Raw genomic sequence first — 15,869 nt, 5'->3', positions numbered from 1 at the left:
TGGGCGCCGGCTGCATTTTCGCGCGCGCGGGAAGAGTTGGGGGGGGGTGGGGGGGATGAAGAACCCGGAAGTGCACCATCTTGCCTCGGTTCATCCAAACAGTGAGCACCACAGACTAATGAGTAGAATCAATAAGAACGTGGTTTTGGCCCTTTTAACGCTGACAAGTTCTGCATTTCTGCTGTTTCAGTTGTACTACTACAAGCACTATTTATCAACAAAGAATGGAGCTGGTTTGTCAAAATCCAAAGGAAGCCGCATTGGATTTGATGGCACACAGTGGCATGCAGTTAAAAAATTTATTATGCTAACATCCAATCAAAATGTACCAGTGTTTCTTATTGATCCTTTGGTATTGGAATTGATTAATAAGAACTTTGAACAAGTCAAAAATATTTCTCATGGCTCCATTTCCCAATGCAGGTTTTTCTGTGTTCCAAGAGGCTTTACTGCACTTGCACTGCAGTCTCACCTATGGAGGAATGAGGAAGGCTCGTTTTGGGTAGCTGAGAATATGGGATTTCAGTGCCTAAAGATTGAGAGTAAAGATCCCCGGCTAGACAGGACAGACTCACTTTCTGGAACTGAAATCCCCCTGCACTGTATCTGCAAATTGGCCGCTCATGCGATCCACTTGGTAGTCTTCCATGAGAGCAGTGGCAACTATCTCTGGCACGGCCGCTTGAGACTTAAAGAACACATTGACAGTAAATTTGTTCCCTTCTGAAAGTTAGAGTTTGGTTGTTATCCAGGAGCTTTTGACAGGCCAGAGTTACAGCAAGTTACTGTTGATGGACTGGAAGTTCTCATTCCAAAGAATCCAATGCACTTTGTAGAAGAAGTACCACACTCTAGGTTTATTGAGTGTAGATATAAAGAAGCTCGAGCATTCTTTTAGCAGTATCTTGATGATAACACTGTGGAAGCCGTGGCCTTTCGGAAGAGTGCAAAGGAAGTACTGCAACTAGCAGCGAAAACATGAAACAAATTGGAAGTACCATTCTGGCTGAGCAGTGGGACTTGTCTAGGATGGTATGGACAATGCAACATTATTCCTTATAGCAAAGATGTTGACCTAGGAATTTTTATACAAGATTACACATCTGATATTATTTTAGCATTTCAGAATGCAGGACTTCTGCTCAAACACAAATTTGGGAAGGTAGAAGACAGCTTGGAACTATTCTTCCAGGGAAAAGACGATGTAAAACTTGACATTTTTTTCTTCTGTGAAGAAACTGATCACATGTGGAATGGAGTCACTCAGGCCAAAACAGGAAAAAAATTCAAGTACCTGTTTCCCAAGTTTACATTGTGCTGGACTGAGTTTGTAGACATGACAGTCCATGTGCCCTGTGAAACCCTCGAATACATTGAAGCCAACTATGGTAAGACCTGGAAGATTCCTGTAAAGAGGTGGGACTGGAAGCGCTCTCCTCCCAATGCGCAACCCAGTGGAATCTGGCCTATTTCTGAGTGGGATGAGGTTATCCAGTTATACTGAGATAATAGGTTGAAATGGGAGAATTCCTCTCTTGGAAAAAAAGGTAGATAACTGTTTAAAAAGATACATGTCTATTTGTCAAACGTAACTGGGAACCAAAGAAAAAAAGTGACAAGTTCGAAGACACGGAAAGGATCCTAACTCCAGAACCATCTGATTTAATTCTCTCATTTAGCACTGAGGAATTTTCATGGACCTTATACAATGCTAGGTTACAGTGGAGAAGCCTAGATGAATGAGACAAATACCTGCTTCTTTTATTCCTCCCTTTGATAAACAACTCAATTTTTCCTTTGAGGAAACCCTCCCCCACCCTTTGAAGAGTTCAAGTTCTGTAAAGGTTTTTAAAATGTTAAGTAATGTTTGAACTGGAAGAGGAGCTCACCAGGCAAAGCAAAGGAAGGATATACTAGTCAAAAAGAATAACCCATTCCTGTTCTGGGCATTTAAGCTGGTATGTTAGTGCTACTTTAAAGATTGTGGAATCTGAGTTAATATTCAAGTGATCAGACTTTGAGTGGTATCAAGAAAAGATGATATCAGGTTCATTTTTCAACTAATCTTTTGTGGAATTGAATTAGAGAACAAGGCATTACTCTTTTAGGGAAGGTGAGAGCTTATTTATATCAGAGTTTATTACTTGTCAGGATAAGTAAATTTCTGTACCTGTACTGTTTTCATATTTGAAGTGAGAAGAAAGTTTATGCTTGTGTAGTGCTTAAATTTCAATCCATTGTATATTTTCACTGACATCTGATGGCACTTGTTGACAAATCATTCAAGTGAGACCATGCTACCAGACATGATTTTGAAAGAGTCCATGATTTCACAAAACTCATTTTTATTTTATTCTCAGTCACTCTGTTAGGTAAAAATATAAGAAACTCATGTATATTTTATATTTTCTGAATTTATAATCCTTGCACTCCCAATTTTAATGACAATAAAATCTTTTTTTCTTTCTTTTTTTTTTCTTTTTTGAGATGGAGTCTCACTCTGTCCCCCGGGCTGGAGTGCAGTGGCCGGATCTCAGCTCACTGCAAGCTCCGCCTCCCGGGTTTACGCCATTCTCCTGCCTCGGTCTCCCAAGTAGCTGGGACTACAGGCGCCCGCCACCTCGCCCGGCTAGTTTTTTGTATTTTTTAGTAGAGAAGGGGTTTCACTGTGTTAGCCAGGATGGTCTCAATCTCCTGACCTCGTGATCTGCCCGTCTCAGCCTCCCAAAGTGCCAGAATTACAGGCTGGAGCCACCGCGCCCGGCCGACAATAAAATCTTAATAGAAAAAAAAAGAAACAATCTTTTAAAACTATGACTATTAAAGGCCAGTTTTTTGGAATCATAGCAGAAGAAGGCAGTCCTGGCTGTAATGCCACCATAGATTGTATAACTGAATTAATGACTCTAAGATCTGTCAACATTCTCCATTTACCAGATTTTTTTCTTAATAACAAAGACTGGAGAATTCAGAGAGGAAAATGTTGGAGCTATGTGTCCTTTTTCTAATTGTTTAGTAACTAAGTCCTCTAAAGCCTCCAGTTTCTCTTTACTTAGCAGCCATTGTTCTATCCAAACTGGTTTATCTGTTAACCATTTTAAAGGTATAGGGTCTAGAGACTTAACAATGGCCGCCATCAAAAATGATATCCTAAACCCTTGGCAGGAACTTTATCTTTCCACTTGAAGCGGCTCCTTCAAACCTTGCAAATATTTTTCTAGTCCCATACCAAGGACATACCCCATTTCATGCATCATATGTTGACTTTAAGGGCTATATAATTGTTCTGGAATTAGAACTTGTGCTCCCCATTGTTGTAATAAATCTCTTCTCCATAAATTTATAGGTACAGAAGTTATAATTGGTTGAATAGTCCCAGGTTGTCCATTGGGTCCTTCACAATGCAAAATATAACTACTTTGATATACTTCAGGGGCTTTACCAACTCCAACTATGTTAAATTGAGTGGGTTGAATTGGCCACATGGACAGCCAGTGCTGTAGAGAAATGATTGAAATGTCTGCTCCTGTATCTACCAAACTTTTAAATTTCTTTTCCTGAATAGTTATTTCACAGGTAGGATGTTTATCAGTAGTTTGATTCACTCAGTAAGCTGCTTTGCCTTCTTTATTTGTGCTTCCAAATCCTCTTGTTTTTCACTTTTACCCATTTCTACAGACAGCACAATCAGGAGCTGTGCTATACACTCTCCTGGCTCTGCTTTCCAGGGAACAGTACTAGATATAACAATTTGAATTTCCCCACTGAAACCTGAATCAATGACTCCTATATGTACTTGCACTCCTTTTAAGTTTAAAATAGATCTACCTAGAAATAATCTTATTGCCCCCGTTGGCAAGGGTCCACAGACTCCTGTTGGTACTTTTTGCAGGGGTTCCCCAGGCAGAAGGCTCACAGCTTTTGTGCAGCATAAATCTACTGTGGCACTACCGGCTGAGGTGGGGGACAGACATTGTACAGGGGTGAGTCCCAGGTTGTCCATTGGGTCCTTCACAATGCAAAATATAACTACTTTGATATACTTTGGGGGCTTTACCAACTCCAACTATGTTAAATTGAGTGGGTTGAATTGGCCACGTGGCCTGAGCTGGAAATGTCCTGGTTTGGAATGGGGTCCGGGAAAGGCCCCTCATGGTGTTTCCTGTGACACTGATTAGCCCAATGTTTTCCTTTATACACTTTAGGCATACATCTGGTTCATACTGATTGATAGCCTGTTTAAACTCTTTCAGTATTTTAAAAGGAAAAGGCTCAAACATAGTTATATTTCCCTGTTGATCTGGGGGGTGTATCCTAACAGGGAACTGCCAAGCCTCTATATCACCCTCTCTTCTAGCTTGCTGAATTCCTGCCTGAATAGAACTGAGAGCGGTTGCTCGAAGCACTGCTTGAACAGTCACTGGGACAACTACTTTTTGCCCAGTGTCCTCCGGAAAAGAAAGATCTGGAGGGTCAGGCCACTCTTCTTCTTCAAAATAAGGAGGGGGTGCAGAAGGGTAGGGATGAACCTCTTCCTCCTTTGCCACTTTAGCTTTAGCTGGCAAACAAACCTGCTCTGTCACCTCTTCTGTTATTTCGATATACTTTCCTTCCTCCTTATCATCAGTGTGAAAAGGTTCCAAGGTGGAATGAACCAGAGCCCACACTTGTCCCATTGTTACCCTGATGCTTCCAAGCTCTCCTTCTTACTCACCACGGGGATTGCTTAAGAGTACTCAGCTGTCCTCCAGCTTAGTTCCACGTTCTCCAACCATCACTCTGGTGACCCTTTGACCTGGGTTGGAGCCCCATGTATGGGCACCACTTGCCGAGACCAGGTCAGTTGTGGAGACCCTAACCCAGTGGCACTAGAGGAATTAAAGACACACACACAAAGAAATATAGAGTGTGGAGTGGGAAATCAGGGGGCTGGCAGCCTTCAGAGCTGAGAGCCATGAACAGAGATTTACCCACATATTTATTGACACCAAGCCAGTGATAAGCATTGTTTCTATAGATTATAGATTAACTAAAAGCATTCCTTATGGGAAACAAAGGGATGGGCTTTGGCTAGTTATCTGCAGCAGGAACATGTCCTTAAGGCATAGATCGCTCATGCTATTATTTGTGGCTTAGGAATGCCTTAAGCAGCTTTCCACCCTGAGTGGGCCAGATGTTCCTTGCTCTCATTCTGGTAAACCCATAGCCTTTAGCTGTGGTTTCATGATGGCATCATGGCCATCATGAACATGTCACAGTGCTGCAGAGATTTTGTTTATGGCCATTTTGGGGGCCAGTTTATGGCCAGATTTGGGGGCCTGTTCCCAGCAGAACATGAGTTATTTTGATATAGGCATACAATGCATATTAACTACATCAGGGTAAATGGGGTATCCACCACCTCAAGCATTTATCCTTTCTGTGTTACAGACAATGCAATTATACTTTTAGTTATTTTTAAATAAACAATAAGTTATTGTTGACTGTTATACTATAAATACTAGATCTTTTTCATTCTATCTAACTATTTTTTTGTGCCTATTCATCATCCCTATAGCCCCCCTACCCACCCACTACCTTTCCCAGCCTCTGGCAACCATTGTTCTACCTTTTTGTTTGTTTGTTTTGAGATGGAGTTTCGCTCTTGTTGCCCAGGCTGGAATGCAATGGCATGATCTCGGCTCACTGCAACCTCCGCCTCCAGGATTCAAGTGATTCTCCTGCTTGAGCCTCCCAAGTAGCTGAGACTACAGGCACGTGCCACCATACCCAGCTAATTTTGTATTTTCAGTAGAGATGGGTTTCACCATGTTGGTCAGGCTGGCCTTGAACTCCTAACCTCCAGTGATCCACCCGGCCTCCCAAAGTGCTGGGATTGCAGGAGTGAGCCACTGTGCACAGCCCATCATTCTATTCTTTATCTCCATGAGTTCAACTGTTTTAACTTTTAGCTCCCACAAATGTATAAGTGAGAACATGTGGAGTTGGTCTTTGTCCTTCTATGCCTGGTTTATTTCACTTGACATAATGATCTCTAGTTCCATCCATGTTGTTGCAAATGACAGGATCTCATTCTTTTTATGACTGATAGTTCTCTGTTGTATATATGTACCACATTTTCTTTATCCATTTGTTTGTTGATGGACACTTAGGTTGCCTCCAAATATTGACTATTGTGAATAGTGCTGCAGTAAACATGGGTAAGGTTTTTTACTGAATGTTAAATACAGTAACAAACTAGTTATCATAAGCATCTCTGTCCACCCCAAAGAACCTCTCTCTTAGCCTAAGCTTGCTCTCCACCCTGTTGAGCAGGATGAAGTACAGATTGAAGTTGTTCAGCTAAGGGCTGTTAGGATCCTTGCAGCTGCAACTCGGCTCATCACAGCTACCAAGGTCAGTATGATGGCACTGTTCAGGGCTCATTATTCTGATAATTGCAACTGGGCAGGTTATATAGCACAATGCCACTATTTATTTTCAGATGCCAGTTTATGTCGTGGGAGTTACCAGTACCCAGACCCCTTTCTCCTTCAGCAATGCTAATCCTGGGCTGACATTCCACTGGTCTGTGAGCAAAAGGGATGTATTGGATCTAGTGCCCAGGCATTCAGAGGTAAGAATTTACCTGTTTATTATATTATTTTAGGGATCTTGATATTAAATATATTTTATTTTATCATACATTTCTTTTTGTTTTGAGATGAGGTCTCACTGTCACCCAGGCTGGAGTGCAGTGGTGCAATCTCAGCTCACTGCAACCTCCACCTCCTAGGCTAAAGTGATCCTCCCACCTTAGCCTCCCGAGTAGCTGGGACCATAGGCACATGCCACCATGCCTGGCTTTTTTTTGTGTGTGTGCGTTTTTTTTGTTGAGATGAGGTTTTGCCTTGTTGCCCAGGCTGTTCTTGAACTCCTGAGGTTAGGTGATTCACCTACCATGACCTCCCAAAGTGCTGGGATTACAGGCGTGAGCCACCATGCTCAGCCTATCATAAGTTTTAGACTGATTACTCACTCTCTAAACTATACAATATTATTACTTATTTACTTTTCCTACTGTTCTCTGAACTCTGAACTCTGGAAACATGCAGAGCAATAAAGAATCCAAATTTGAGTATGCAGATAATACTGTATGATTAATTAATTAATTAATTATTTTGCTGGACACAGCTCTCAAAAGTGATCTTTCTTTTAATATTATATTTATTAATGTTGTAATAATGTTGTATTTGTGAGCAGATGACTATGTAAGATGAGTAACACTATGAATATAAAGTATATGCATAGAGTTTAAATATACAATTTTTATTTTTTATCATGTTCAGACACACATTTGATTATATTCATAATCATGTTTGTGCTACATCATGGGTGATTACATTGACAGTAAGAAAAGTAAATGTGGAGGGCTGTAGGCAGCATTGCTTTGTTTAGTACGCTGCCAGCCCACCCTACTTGAAATTGGGGAAGAACTAGATTCCCATGTCAGGCACTGGATTCCCATGTTAGGCACCATGGGTACCATGGAGCTATAGTCACCTACCAACCGGGCAGCTGATTCTGGACTGGGTGTCTTATATCAATGACAAATTTAAGAACAGTGATTAATTAAACTGCCCCTCCATGGTTGCCTTTGGTATCTGGTGGTATTGGCTCCTTCCAATTCACTACCTGCTGTGTCTGGAACCACAGAAGACCTCAGGATAGACATCTACGATATCCACAGTTCACCTTGAGAGTATATTTCTCTGAAAAAAAGCTTTGATGTTTTGATGCATATAGTATTAAACCTCACACGGAAACCTGAAAAAGACAAAAAAAAAAAAAAAAAAAAAAAGCAAGTTTGGCAGAAACTATGTAAAGTTTGCTAACGACACATTTTACCTAGTTAAATGAAACTCACCCAAGGTGGTCTGAGGACACTGGCAACAAGCTAGGTCTGGGTTTTACCCTAGGAAAAAGGACATGGGGCCATGATACCCATTAGGTCACAATTCAGTGCTCACAAGAACAAAAAATTAGAGTTATATCTTGGGAGATAATAGAGGGGTTACAGGAGCTAGAATTAGGAGGATATTTCAGTAGCCAGCTAAAAAGAAAAGAGAACTTTGGAAAAGGTAAAAAAATATATTTGTAATCTTTCTAAAAATATCCTTAACCTATAATTTAGGGAAACTCTAGTGGTTAGATCTTCTGTCTGTGACTTTCTAGAGTCTAGTTATACTGGAATCGTGGAAGAATGGAACTGTACTTAGTTTGATGCAATTTAGTGTAAGGATTTGGCTTTTTTCTTTTTCTTTTTCTTTCTTTTTTTTTTTTTTTTTTGAGACAGAGTTTCACTCTTGTTGCCCAGGCTGGAGTGCAATGGTGTGATCTCAGCTCACTGCAACCTCCGCCTCCCGGGTTCAAGCAATTCTCGTGCCCCAGCCTTCTGAGTAGCTGGGATTACTGGTGCCCGCCACCACGCCTGGCTAATTTTTTGTATTTTTAGTAGAGATGGGGTTTCACCGTGTTGGCCAGGCTGGTCTCAAACTCCTGACCTCAGGTGATCCACCCACCTCGTCCTCCCAAAGTGCTAGGATGACAGGCATGAGCCACCACGCCCAGCAGGCTTTTTTCTTGAATAACAAACAGGAGTGTGTGAAAGGAGGGAATGGCCTAGGCCTTGGCCTCTATTCTCCTTCTCCCTTTCTTTAATTTTTTTTACCTAAAGCATCACTTTTTTCTCTAGCAGAAGAAATAATTGAGAGCCACACAGATTTTTTCTTTTCCTGCCTCAGATCTAGCATAGGCAAATTGGGTAATGAAAATGGGCAAAGGAAAGGCCTTCATGAGGCCTGTAATCCCAGCACTTTGGGAGGCCGAGGCGGACTTGGGATCAGGAGTTTGAGACCAGCCTGGCCAACATGGTGTAACCCCGCCTCTACTAAAAATACAAAACTTAGCTGGGTGTGGTGGCACACATCTGTAATCCCAGCTACTTGAGAGGCTGAAGCAGAAGAATGGCTTGAACTCAGGAGGTGGAGGTTGCAGTGAGCCAAGATCACGCCACTGCACTCCAGCCTGGACAACAGAGTGAGAGTCTATCTCAAAAAAAAAAAAAAAAAAAAGCCAGGTGCAGTGGCTCAGGCCTGTAATCACGCAGTGGCTCACTTTGGGAGGCCGAGGCAGGCGGATCACCTGAGGTCGGGAGTTTGAGACCAGCCTGACCAACATGAAGAAACCCCATCTCTACTAAAAATACAAAATTAGCTGGGTGTGGTGGTGCATGCCTGTAATCCCAGCTACTCGGGAGGCTGAGGCAGGAGAATCGCTTGAACCCGGGAGGTGGAGGTTGCGGTGAATCAAGATCACGCAATTGCACTACATCCTGGGCAACAGGAGTGAAACTCTGTCACCAAAAAAAAAAAAGGGGGGGGGGCAGGGTGCAGTGGCTCACGCTTGTAATCCCAGCACTTTGGGAGGCCGAGGCACGTGGATCACTTGAGCCCAGGAGTTCAAGACCAGCCTGAGCAACATGGCAAAACCCCATCTCTACCAAAAATACAAAAATTAGCTATGCATAGTGACATGCACCTGTAATCCCAGCTACTCAGGAGGCTGAGGCAGGAGAATTCCTTGAACCCGGGAGGCAGAGGTTGCAGTGAACTGAGATTGCGCCACTGGACTCCAGCCTGGGCAACAGAGCAAGACCCTGTCTCAAAAAAAAAAAAAAAAAAAAGCCTTCATGGGCTAGGTGCAGTGGCTCACAGCTATAATTCCAGCACTTTGGGAGGCCAAGGCAGGTGGATCACTTGAGCCCAGGAGTTCAAGACCAGACTGGCCATCATGGCAAAACTCCGTATCTACTAAAAATACAAAAGTTAGCTGGGCATAGTGGTGTGTGCCTATAATCCCAGCTACTCAGGAGGCTGAGGCAGGAGGATTCCTTGAACCCAGGAGGCAGAGGTTGCAGTGAGCCGAGATTGCGCCACTGGACTCCAGCCTGGGCAACAGAGTGAGACCCTGTCTCAAAAAAAAAAAAAAAAAGCCTTGATGGGCTGGGTGCAGTGTGGCTCATAGCTGTAATCTCAGCACTTTGGGAGGCCGAGGTGGGTGGATCGCATGAGCTCAGGAGTTCGAGACCAGCTTGGGCAACATAGTGAAACCCTGTCTCTACAAAACACACACACAAGATTAGCCAGGCATAGTGGCATGCACCTGTAGTCCCAGCTACTAGGGAGGTTGAGGTGGGAGAGTCACCTGACCCCAGGAGGTGAAGGCTGCAGTGAGCTGTGATTGCACCACTGTACTCCAGCCTGGGTAACAAAGTGAGACCCTGTCTCAAAAAAAAAAAAAAAAAAGAAAAAAAAAGAGAGAGAGAGAGAGAGGGAAAGGCCTTCTTGCTCCAATAGGTAGATTTCCTACACTGTGGAAATGCCACCATTGAGAGGTTCACTTGGATTAAACAATTATAAAACACTCATTTTTTAGCATGAGACTCTTCCAGATAACTGATTGAAATCTGCACAAAGGAAATGGGATTTTTTTTGTGTGTAGGGGACAGGGGAAAGGTGATTTTGGAACATGGGACTTTGTCGTAATTCTAGAGCGCTAGAAGGAAAGTTTCAAGGGCTGTGAACAGCAAGAAGGCAGGGGATACGGGACCTGAAATGCCTACTTCAATGTTTGCCTTAATGGTGGTCCTGCCTTCCCTATTATCAGAAGTCTATCAAGTTCTAATCCTCCCTATCCAGTCTAGAAGAGAGGCAAGTAGGAAGATGGTCAGTTTTTCTGTGTGGGCTGGGCACAGTGGCTCACACCTGGAGGCCGAGGCAGGTGGATCACTTGAGGTCGGGAATTCGAGACCAGCCTGGCCAATGTGGTGAAACCCCGTCTCTACTAAAAATAAAAAAATTAACCAGGTGCAGTGGCACATGCTTGTAATTCCAGCTACTCGGGTGGCTGAGGCATGAGAATCGCTTGAACTTGGTAGACAGAGGTTGTAGTGGGCTGAGACTGTACCACTGCAGTCCAGCCTGAGTGACAGAGACTCTGTCACACAAAATAAATAAATAAATAAATAAATAAATAAATAAATAAATAAATAAATAAATAAATGGGTTCAGACAGTAGAACCTGGGATGGGAGAGAAGTAAGGCAAAGGCCAGGCTCGGTGGCTCACGCCTGTTACCCCAGCACTTTGGGAGGCTGAGGTGAGAGGATCACTTGAGCCCACGAGTTTGAGACCAGCCTGGTTAACATAATGAGACCCCATCTGTTAAAAAAAAGTTGTAAAATTAGGTAGGTGTGGTGGCACACACCTGTAGTCTCAGCTACTTGGGACGCTGAGGCAGGAGAATCATTTGAGCCAAGGAGGTTGAGTTTGCAGTAAGCTGCGTTTGCACCACGGCACTCCAGCCTAGAAGACAAAGTGAGACCCTGTCTCTCAAAAAAACACACAAAAAATAAACTACTTCCACCATTTTCATTCTTCTTACATAAAAAAATTTGACTTTGAGGTAACATAAGAAAGAATCTTAGGGAGGCTTGCCAGAATGAATTGAACACTACAAACAGAGGTTTACTTTAGGCGTAATTATCCTGCTGAGAATATGAAAAGAAATCACGGCCGGGCGCGGTGGCTCAAGCCTGTAATCCCAGCACTTTGGGAGGCCGAGACGGGCGGATCACGAGGTCAGGAGATCGAGACCACCCTGGCTAACACAGTGAAACCCCGTCTCTACTAAAAATACAAAAAATTAGCCGGGCGAGGTGGCCGGCGCCTGTGGTCCCAGCCACTCGGGAGGCTGAGGCAGGAGAATGGCGTGAACCCGGGAGACGGAGCTTGCAGTGAGCTGAGATCCGGCCACTGCACTCCAGCCTAGGTGACAGAGCAAGACTCCGTCTCAAAAAAAAAAAAAAAAAAAAAAAAAGAAAAGAAATCACTAAGAAAACAATCTCTTGTATACTATTTCTCCTCCTCCTCCTCTTCCTACTCCTTCTCCTTCTTCTTCCTTTTTTCTCCTTTATTCTTTCTTTTGTCTTCTTTTCCTCTTTTTTTTTTTTTTTTTGACACAAGGTTTTATACTGCCCAGGATGATCTCAAATTTCTAGGCTCAAGTGATCCTCCTGCCTCAGCATCACAAGCATCTGAGATTACAGGGGTGTACCACCACACCCAGCTCCTCTAGTTCTTCTAGAAAGCTATTTCCAACATATATTTTCCATGTTGTTACAACAAACAAGGAAAGATTAGCCAGGCATCATGACACGTGCCTGTTGTTCCAGCTACTTGGGAAGCTGAGGCAGGAGGATCATTTGAGACTAGGAATTCCAGGCTGCAGTGACCTATGATTGTACCACTGCACTTGAGCCTGAGTGATAGAGCAAGACTCCATTTCTAAAAAAAAATAGTAGTGCTCACTTTGGCAGCATATCTACTAAAATTGGAATGATACAGAAAAGATTAGCATGTCCCTTGCACAAGGATGACCTGCAAATTCATGAAGTGTCCTATATTTTTTAAGAGGTAGACAGAGAGAAATCAGAGTAGAAAGTTTATTCAAAGGGATAATAACAGAGAACTTCCCAAACCTAGAGAAAGATATCAATATTCCAATATAAGAAGGTTATAGTATACCAAGCAGATTTAGCCCAAGTAAGGCTACCTCAAGACGTAATCTAACTCCCAAAGGTCAAGTATAAAGAAAGGATCCTAAAGCAGAAGGGAAAAGAAACAATATACAAAGAAGCCCAATATGTCTGGCAGAGAACTTCTCAGTGGGAATCTGATAGGCCAGGAGAGAGCGGCATGACATATTTAAAGTGCTGAAGGAAAAAAACTTTTATCCTATAATAGTATATCCAGTGAAGTTATCCTTCAAAGGTGAAATAAAGAGTTTCCAGGCCAGGCACCGTGGCTCACGCCGGTAATCCCAGCACTTTGGGAGGCCGAGGTGGGTGGATCATCTGGGGTCAGGAGTTCGAGACCAGCTTGGCCAACATGGTGAAACCCCATTTCTATGAAAACTACAAAAATTAGCTGAGCGTGGTGGCAGGCGCCTGTAATCCCAGCTAATCAGGAGGCTGAGGCAGGAGAATTGCTTGAACCCGGGAGGTGGAGGTTGCAGTGAGCCGAAATCACGCTATTGTACTCCAGCCTGGGCAACAGGGCGAGACTCCATCTAAAAAAAAAAAGTTTCCCAGAAAAACAAAAGCTGCGGGATTTCATCAACACCAGACCGGTCCTACAAGAAATGCTAGTGGGAATACTACAATCTGAAAGTAAAGGACATTAGTGGGCAATAAGAAATCATCTGAAGGTACAAAACTCACTCGTAATATTAAGTACACATAAAACCACAGAATATTATAACACTGTAATTGTGGTGTATAAACTACTCTTATCTTGAGTAGAAAGACTAAAAGATGAACCTACTAAAAATAACTACAACTTTTTAAGACAAAGAGAATATAATAAGATATAATAGAAGTGACAAAAAGTTAAAAAACAGGAGAGATAAAGTGCAGAGTTTTTATTAGTTTTCTCTTTCCTGTTTGTTAGTTTGTGTGTTTATGCACCCAGTGTTAAGTGTCATCAGTTTAAAGTAACAGGTTATAAGATGTTATTTGCAAGCATTATGGTAACTTCAAATCAAAAAAAACCTACAACAGGCCAGGCACGGTGGCTCACACCTATAATCCCAGCAGTTTGGGAGGTTGAGGCAGGTGAATTGCTTGAGCTCAGGAATTCAAGACCAGCCTAGGCAACATGAACGAACTCTGTCTCTACTGGGCATGGTGGCTCACGCCTGTAATCGCAACACTTTGGGAGGCCAAGGCGGGCAGGTCACCTGAGGTCAGGAGTTTGAGACCAGCCTGGCCAACATGGTGAAACCCCGTCTCTACTAAAAAAATACAAAATTTAGTCAGGCATGGTGGTGCATTCCTGTAATCCCAGCTACTTAGGAGGCTGAGGCAGGAGAATCGCTTGAACTCAGGAGGCAGAGGTTGCAGTGAGCTGAAATTGTGCTATTGCACTCCAGCCTGGGCAACAAAAGCGAAACTCCATCTCAAAAAGAAAAAAAAGAAAAAACCCTGTCTCTACAAAAATACAAAAATTGACTAGGCATGGTGGTGTGCACTTCTAGTCCCAGCTACTCAGGAGGCTGAAGTGGGAGAATCTCTTGAGCCTATGAGGCGGAAGTCGCAGTGAGCCCAAATTGCACCACTGCAATCCAACCTAGGCAACATAGCAAGACCCTGTCTCAAAAGGTAAAATAAAATAAACCTATAACACATAAACAAAAATAAAATGCAAGAATTAAAACATACCACTGGAGAAAATCACCTTCACAAAAAAGAAAACAAGAAGGAAGAGAAAACCACAAAACAACTGGAAAACAAATTGGCAGGAGAAGTTCTTATTTATCAATAATAACATCGCATGTAAACAGACTAAACACTCCAATTTAAAAGATATAGAGTGGCTGGGAATGGTGGCTCATGCTTGTAATCCCAGCACTTTGGGAAGGCTGAGTTGGGTGGATCACTTGAGGCCAGGAGTTCGAGACCAGCCTGGCCAACATGGTGAAACCCTGTCTCCACTAAAAATACAAAAATTAGCTGGAAATCATTTGAACCCGGGAGGTGGAGGCTGCAGTGAGCTGAGATCACACCACTGCATTCCAGCCTGGGCAAGGAGCGAGACTCCATCTCAAAAAATAAAATAAGATAAAATAAAATAAAAGACATAGAGTGGCTGAAAGGATTAAAATAAAAAGATTCAACAATCTGTTGCCTACAAGAAACACACTTCACCTATAAAGACACACGTAGACTGAAAATAAAGAGATGGTAAAAGGTATTTCATGTTAATGGACACCAAAAAAGAGCAGGAATGGTTATACTTACATTAGACTATTATAGATTTCAAGACAAAAACTATAGAAAGAGATGAAGGTCATTATATAATGATAAAGGGGTCAATTCAGCAAGAGGACATAACAATTATAATATGCACCCAATACTGGAGTACCCAGATATATAAAGCAAATAATATTAGAGCTTAAGGGAGAGGCAGACCCCACAACATTAACTGGAGACTTCAATAACCCACTTTCAGCATTGGACAGGTCATCCAGACAGAAAATCGACAAAGAAACATCAGACTTACTCTGCACTATAGACCAAATGGATCTAATAGATGTTTACAGAACTTTTCATTCAACAGCTGCAAAATACACATCCATCTCCTCAGCACATGGCCCATTCTCAAGAAGAGACAATATGATAGGCCAGAAAACAAGTTTTTAAAAATTAAAAAAAAAAAAAATGGCCAGTCATTGTGGCTCTTGCTTGTAATTCCCAGCACTTTGGGAGGCTAGGGTGGGCAGATTGTTTGAGCTCAGTAGTTTGAGACCAGCCTGGGCAACATGGCAAAACCCCATTTCTTCAAAAAGTACAAAAATTAGCTGGGTGTGGTGGCGTGCACCTATAGTCCAGGTTACTGAGGAGGCTGAGGCGGGAGGATGGCTTGACCCCAGGAGGCAGAGGTTGTTTGCAGTGAGCCAAGATTGCACCACTGCACTCTAGCCTAGGTGACAGAGTGAGACCTGTCTCAAAAGAAAAAAATGTCCAAAAAATTCAAGCCAGCAGTGAGCTATAATGGCACCCCTGCACCCCAGCCTGAGCAACAAAGCAAAACCCTGTCTCTTAAAAATATATATGTTCTGGCTGGGCGTGGTGGCTCATGCCTGTAATCCCAGCACTTTGGGAGGCCAAGGAGGGCGGATCTCTTGAGGTCAGGAGTTTGAGACCAGCCTGGCCAACGTGGTAAAACCCCATCTCTACTAAAAATACAAAAATTAGTTCGGCATGGTGGT

At 42.8% G+C, this 15,869-nt stretch overlaps 1 protein-coding gene, 1 non-coding gene and 1 pseudogene across 2 annotated transcripts in view; all 3 read left to right on the top strand.

Moving 5' to 3' along the window:
* The window catches only part of NUP210L (nucleoporin 210 like), a 157,353-nt gene that overhangs the window by 92,144 nt on the left and 49,340 nt on the right, over positions 1–15,869 (top strand). The window contains exons 18-20 of the mRNA XM_026447362.2: positions 1,236–1,408; positions 6,316–6,396; positions 6,485–6,616. Coding sequence (XP_026303147.1) covers positions 1,236–1,408; positions 6,316–6,396; positions 6,485–6,616 — 386 coding nt within the window. The remainder of the gene's footprint in view (positions 1–1,235; positions 1,409–6,315; positions 6,397–6,484; positions 6,617–15,869) is intronic.
* On the top strand, positions 119–1,559 carry LOC111543710 (annotated as a pseudogene).
* Positions 12,402–12,508, top strand: LOC111544024. The gene has a single exon (XR_002732007.1). It is a non-coding gene; the product is annotated as a U6 spliceosomal RNA (small nuclear RNA).

This window comes from Piliocolobus tephrosceles, chromosome 1 (genome assembly GCF_002776525.5).
Source record: "Piliocolobus tephrosceles isolate RC106 chromosome 1, ASM277652v3, whole genome shotgun sequence".
NCBI classification, from domain to species: Eukaryota; Metazoa; Chordata; class Mammalia; order Primates; family Cercopithecidae; genus Piliocolobus; species Piliocolobus tephrosceles.
The sequence above is the reverse complement of the archived record's forward strand: the minus strand, read 5'-3'. Positions and strand labels throughout refer to the sequence as shown.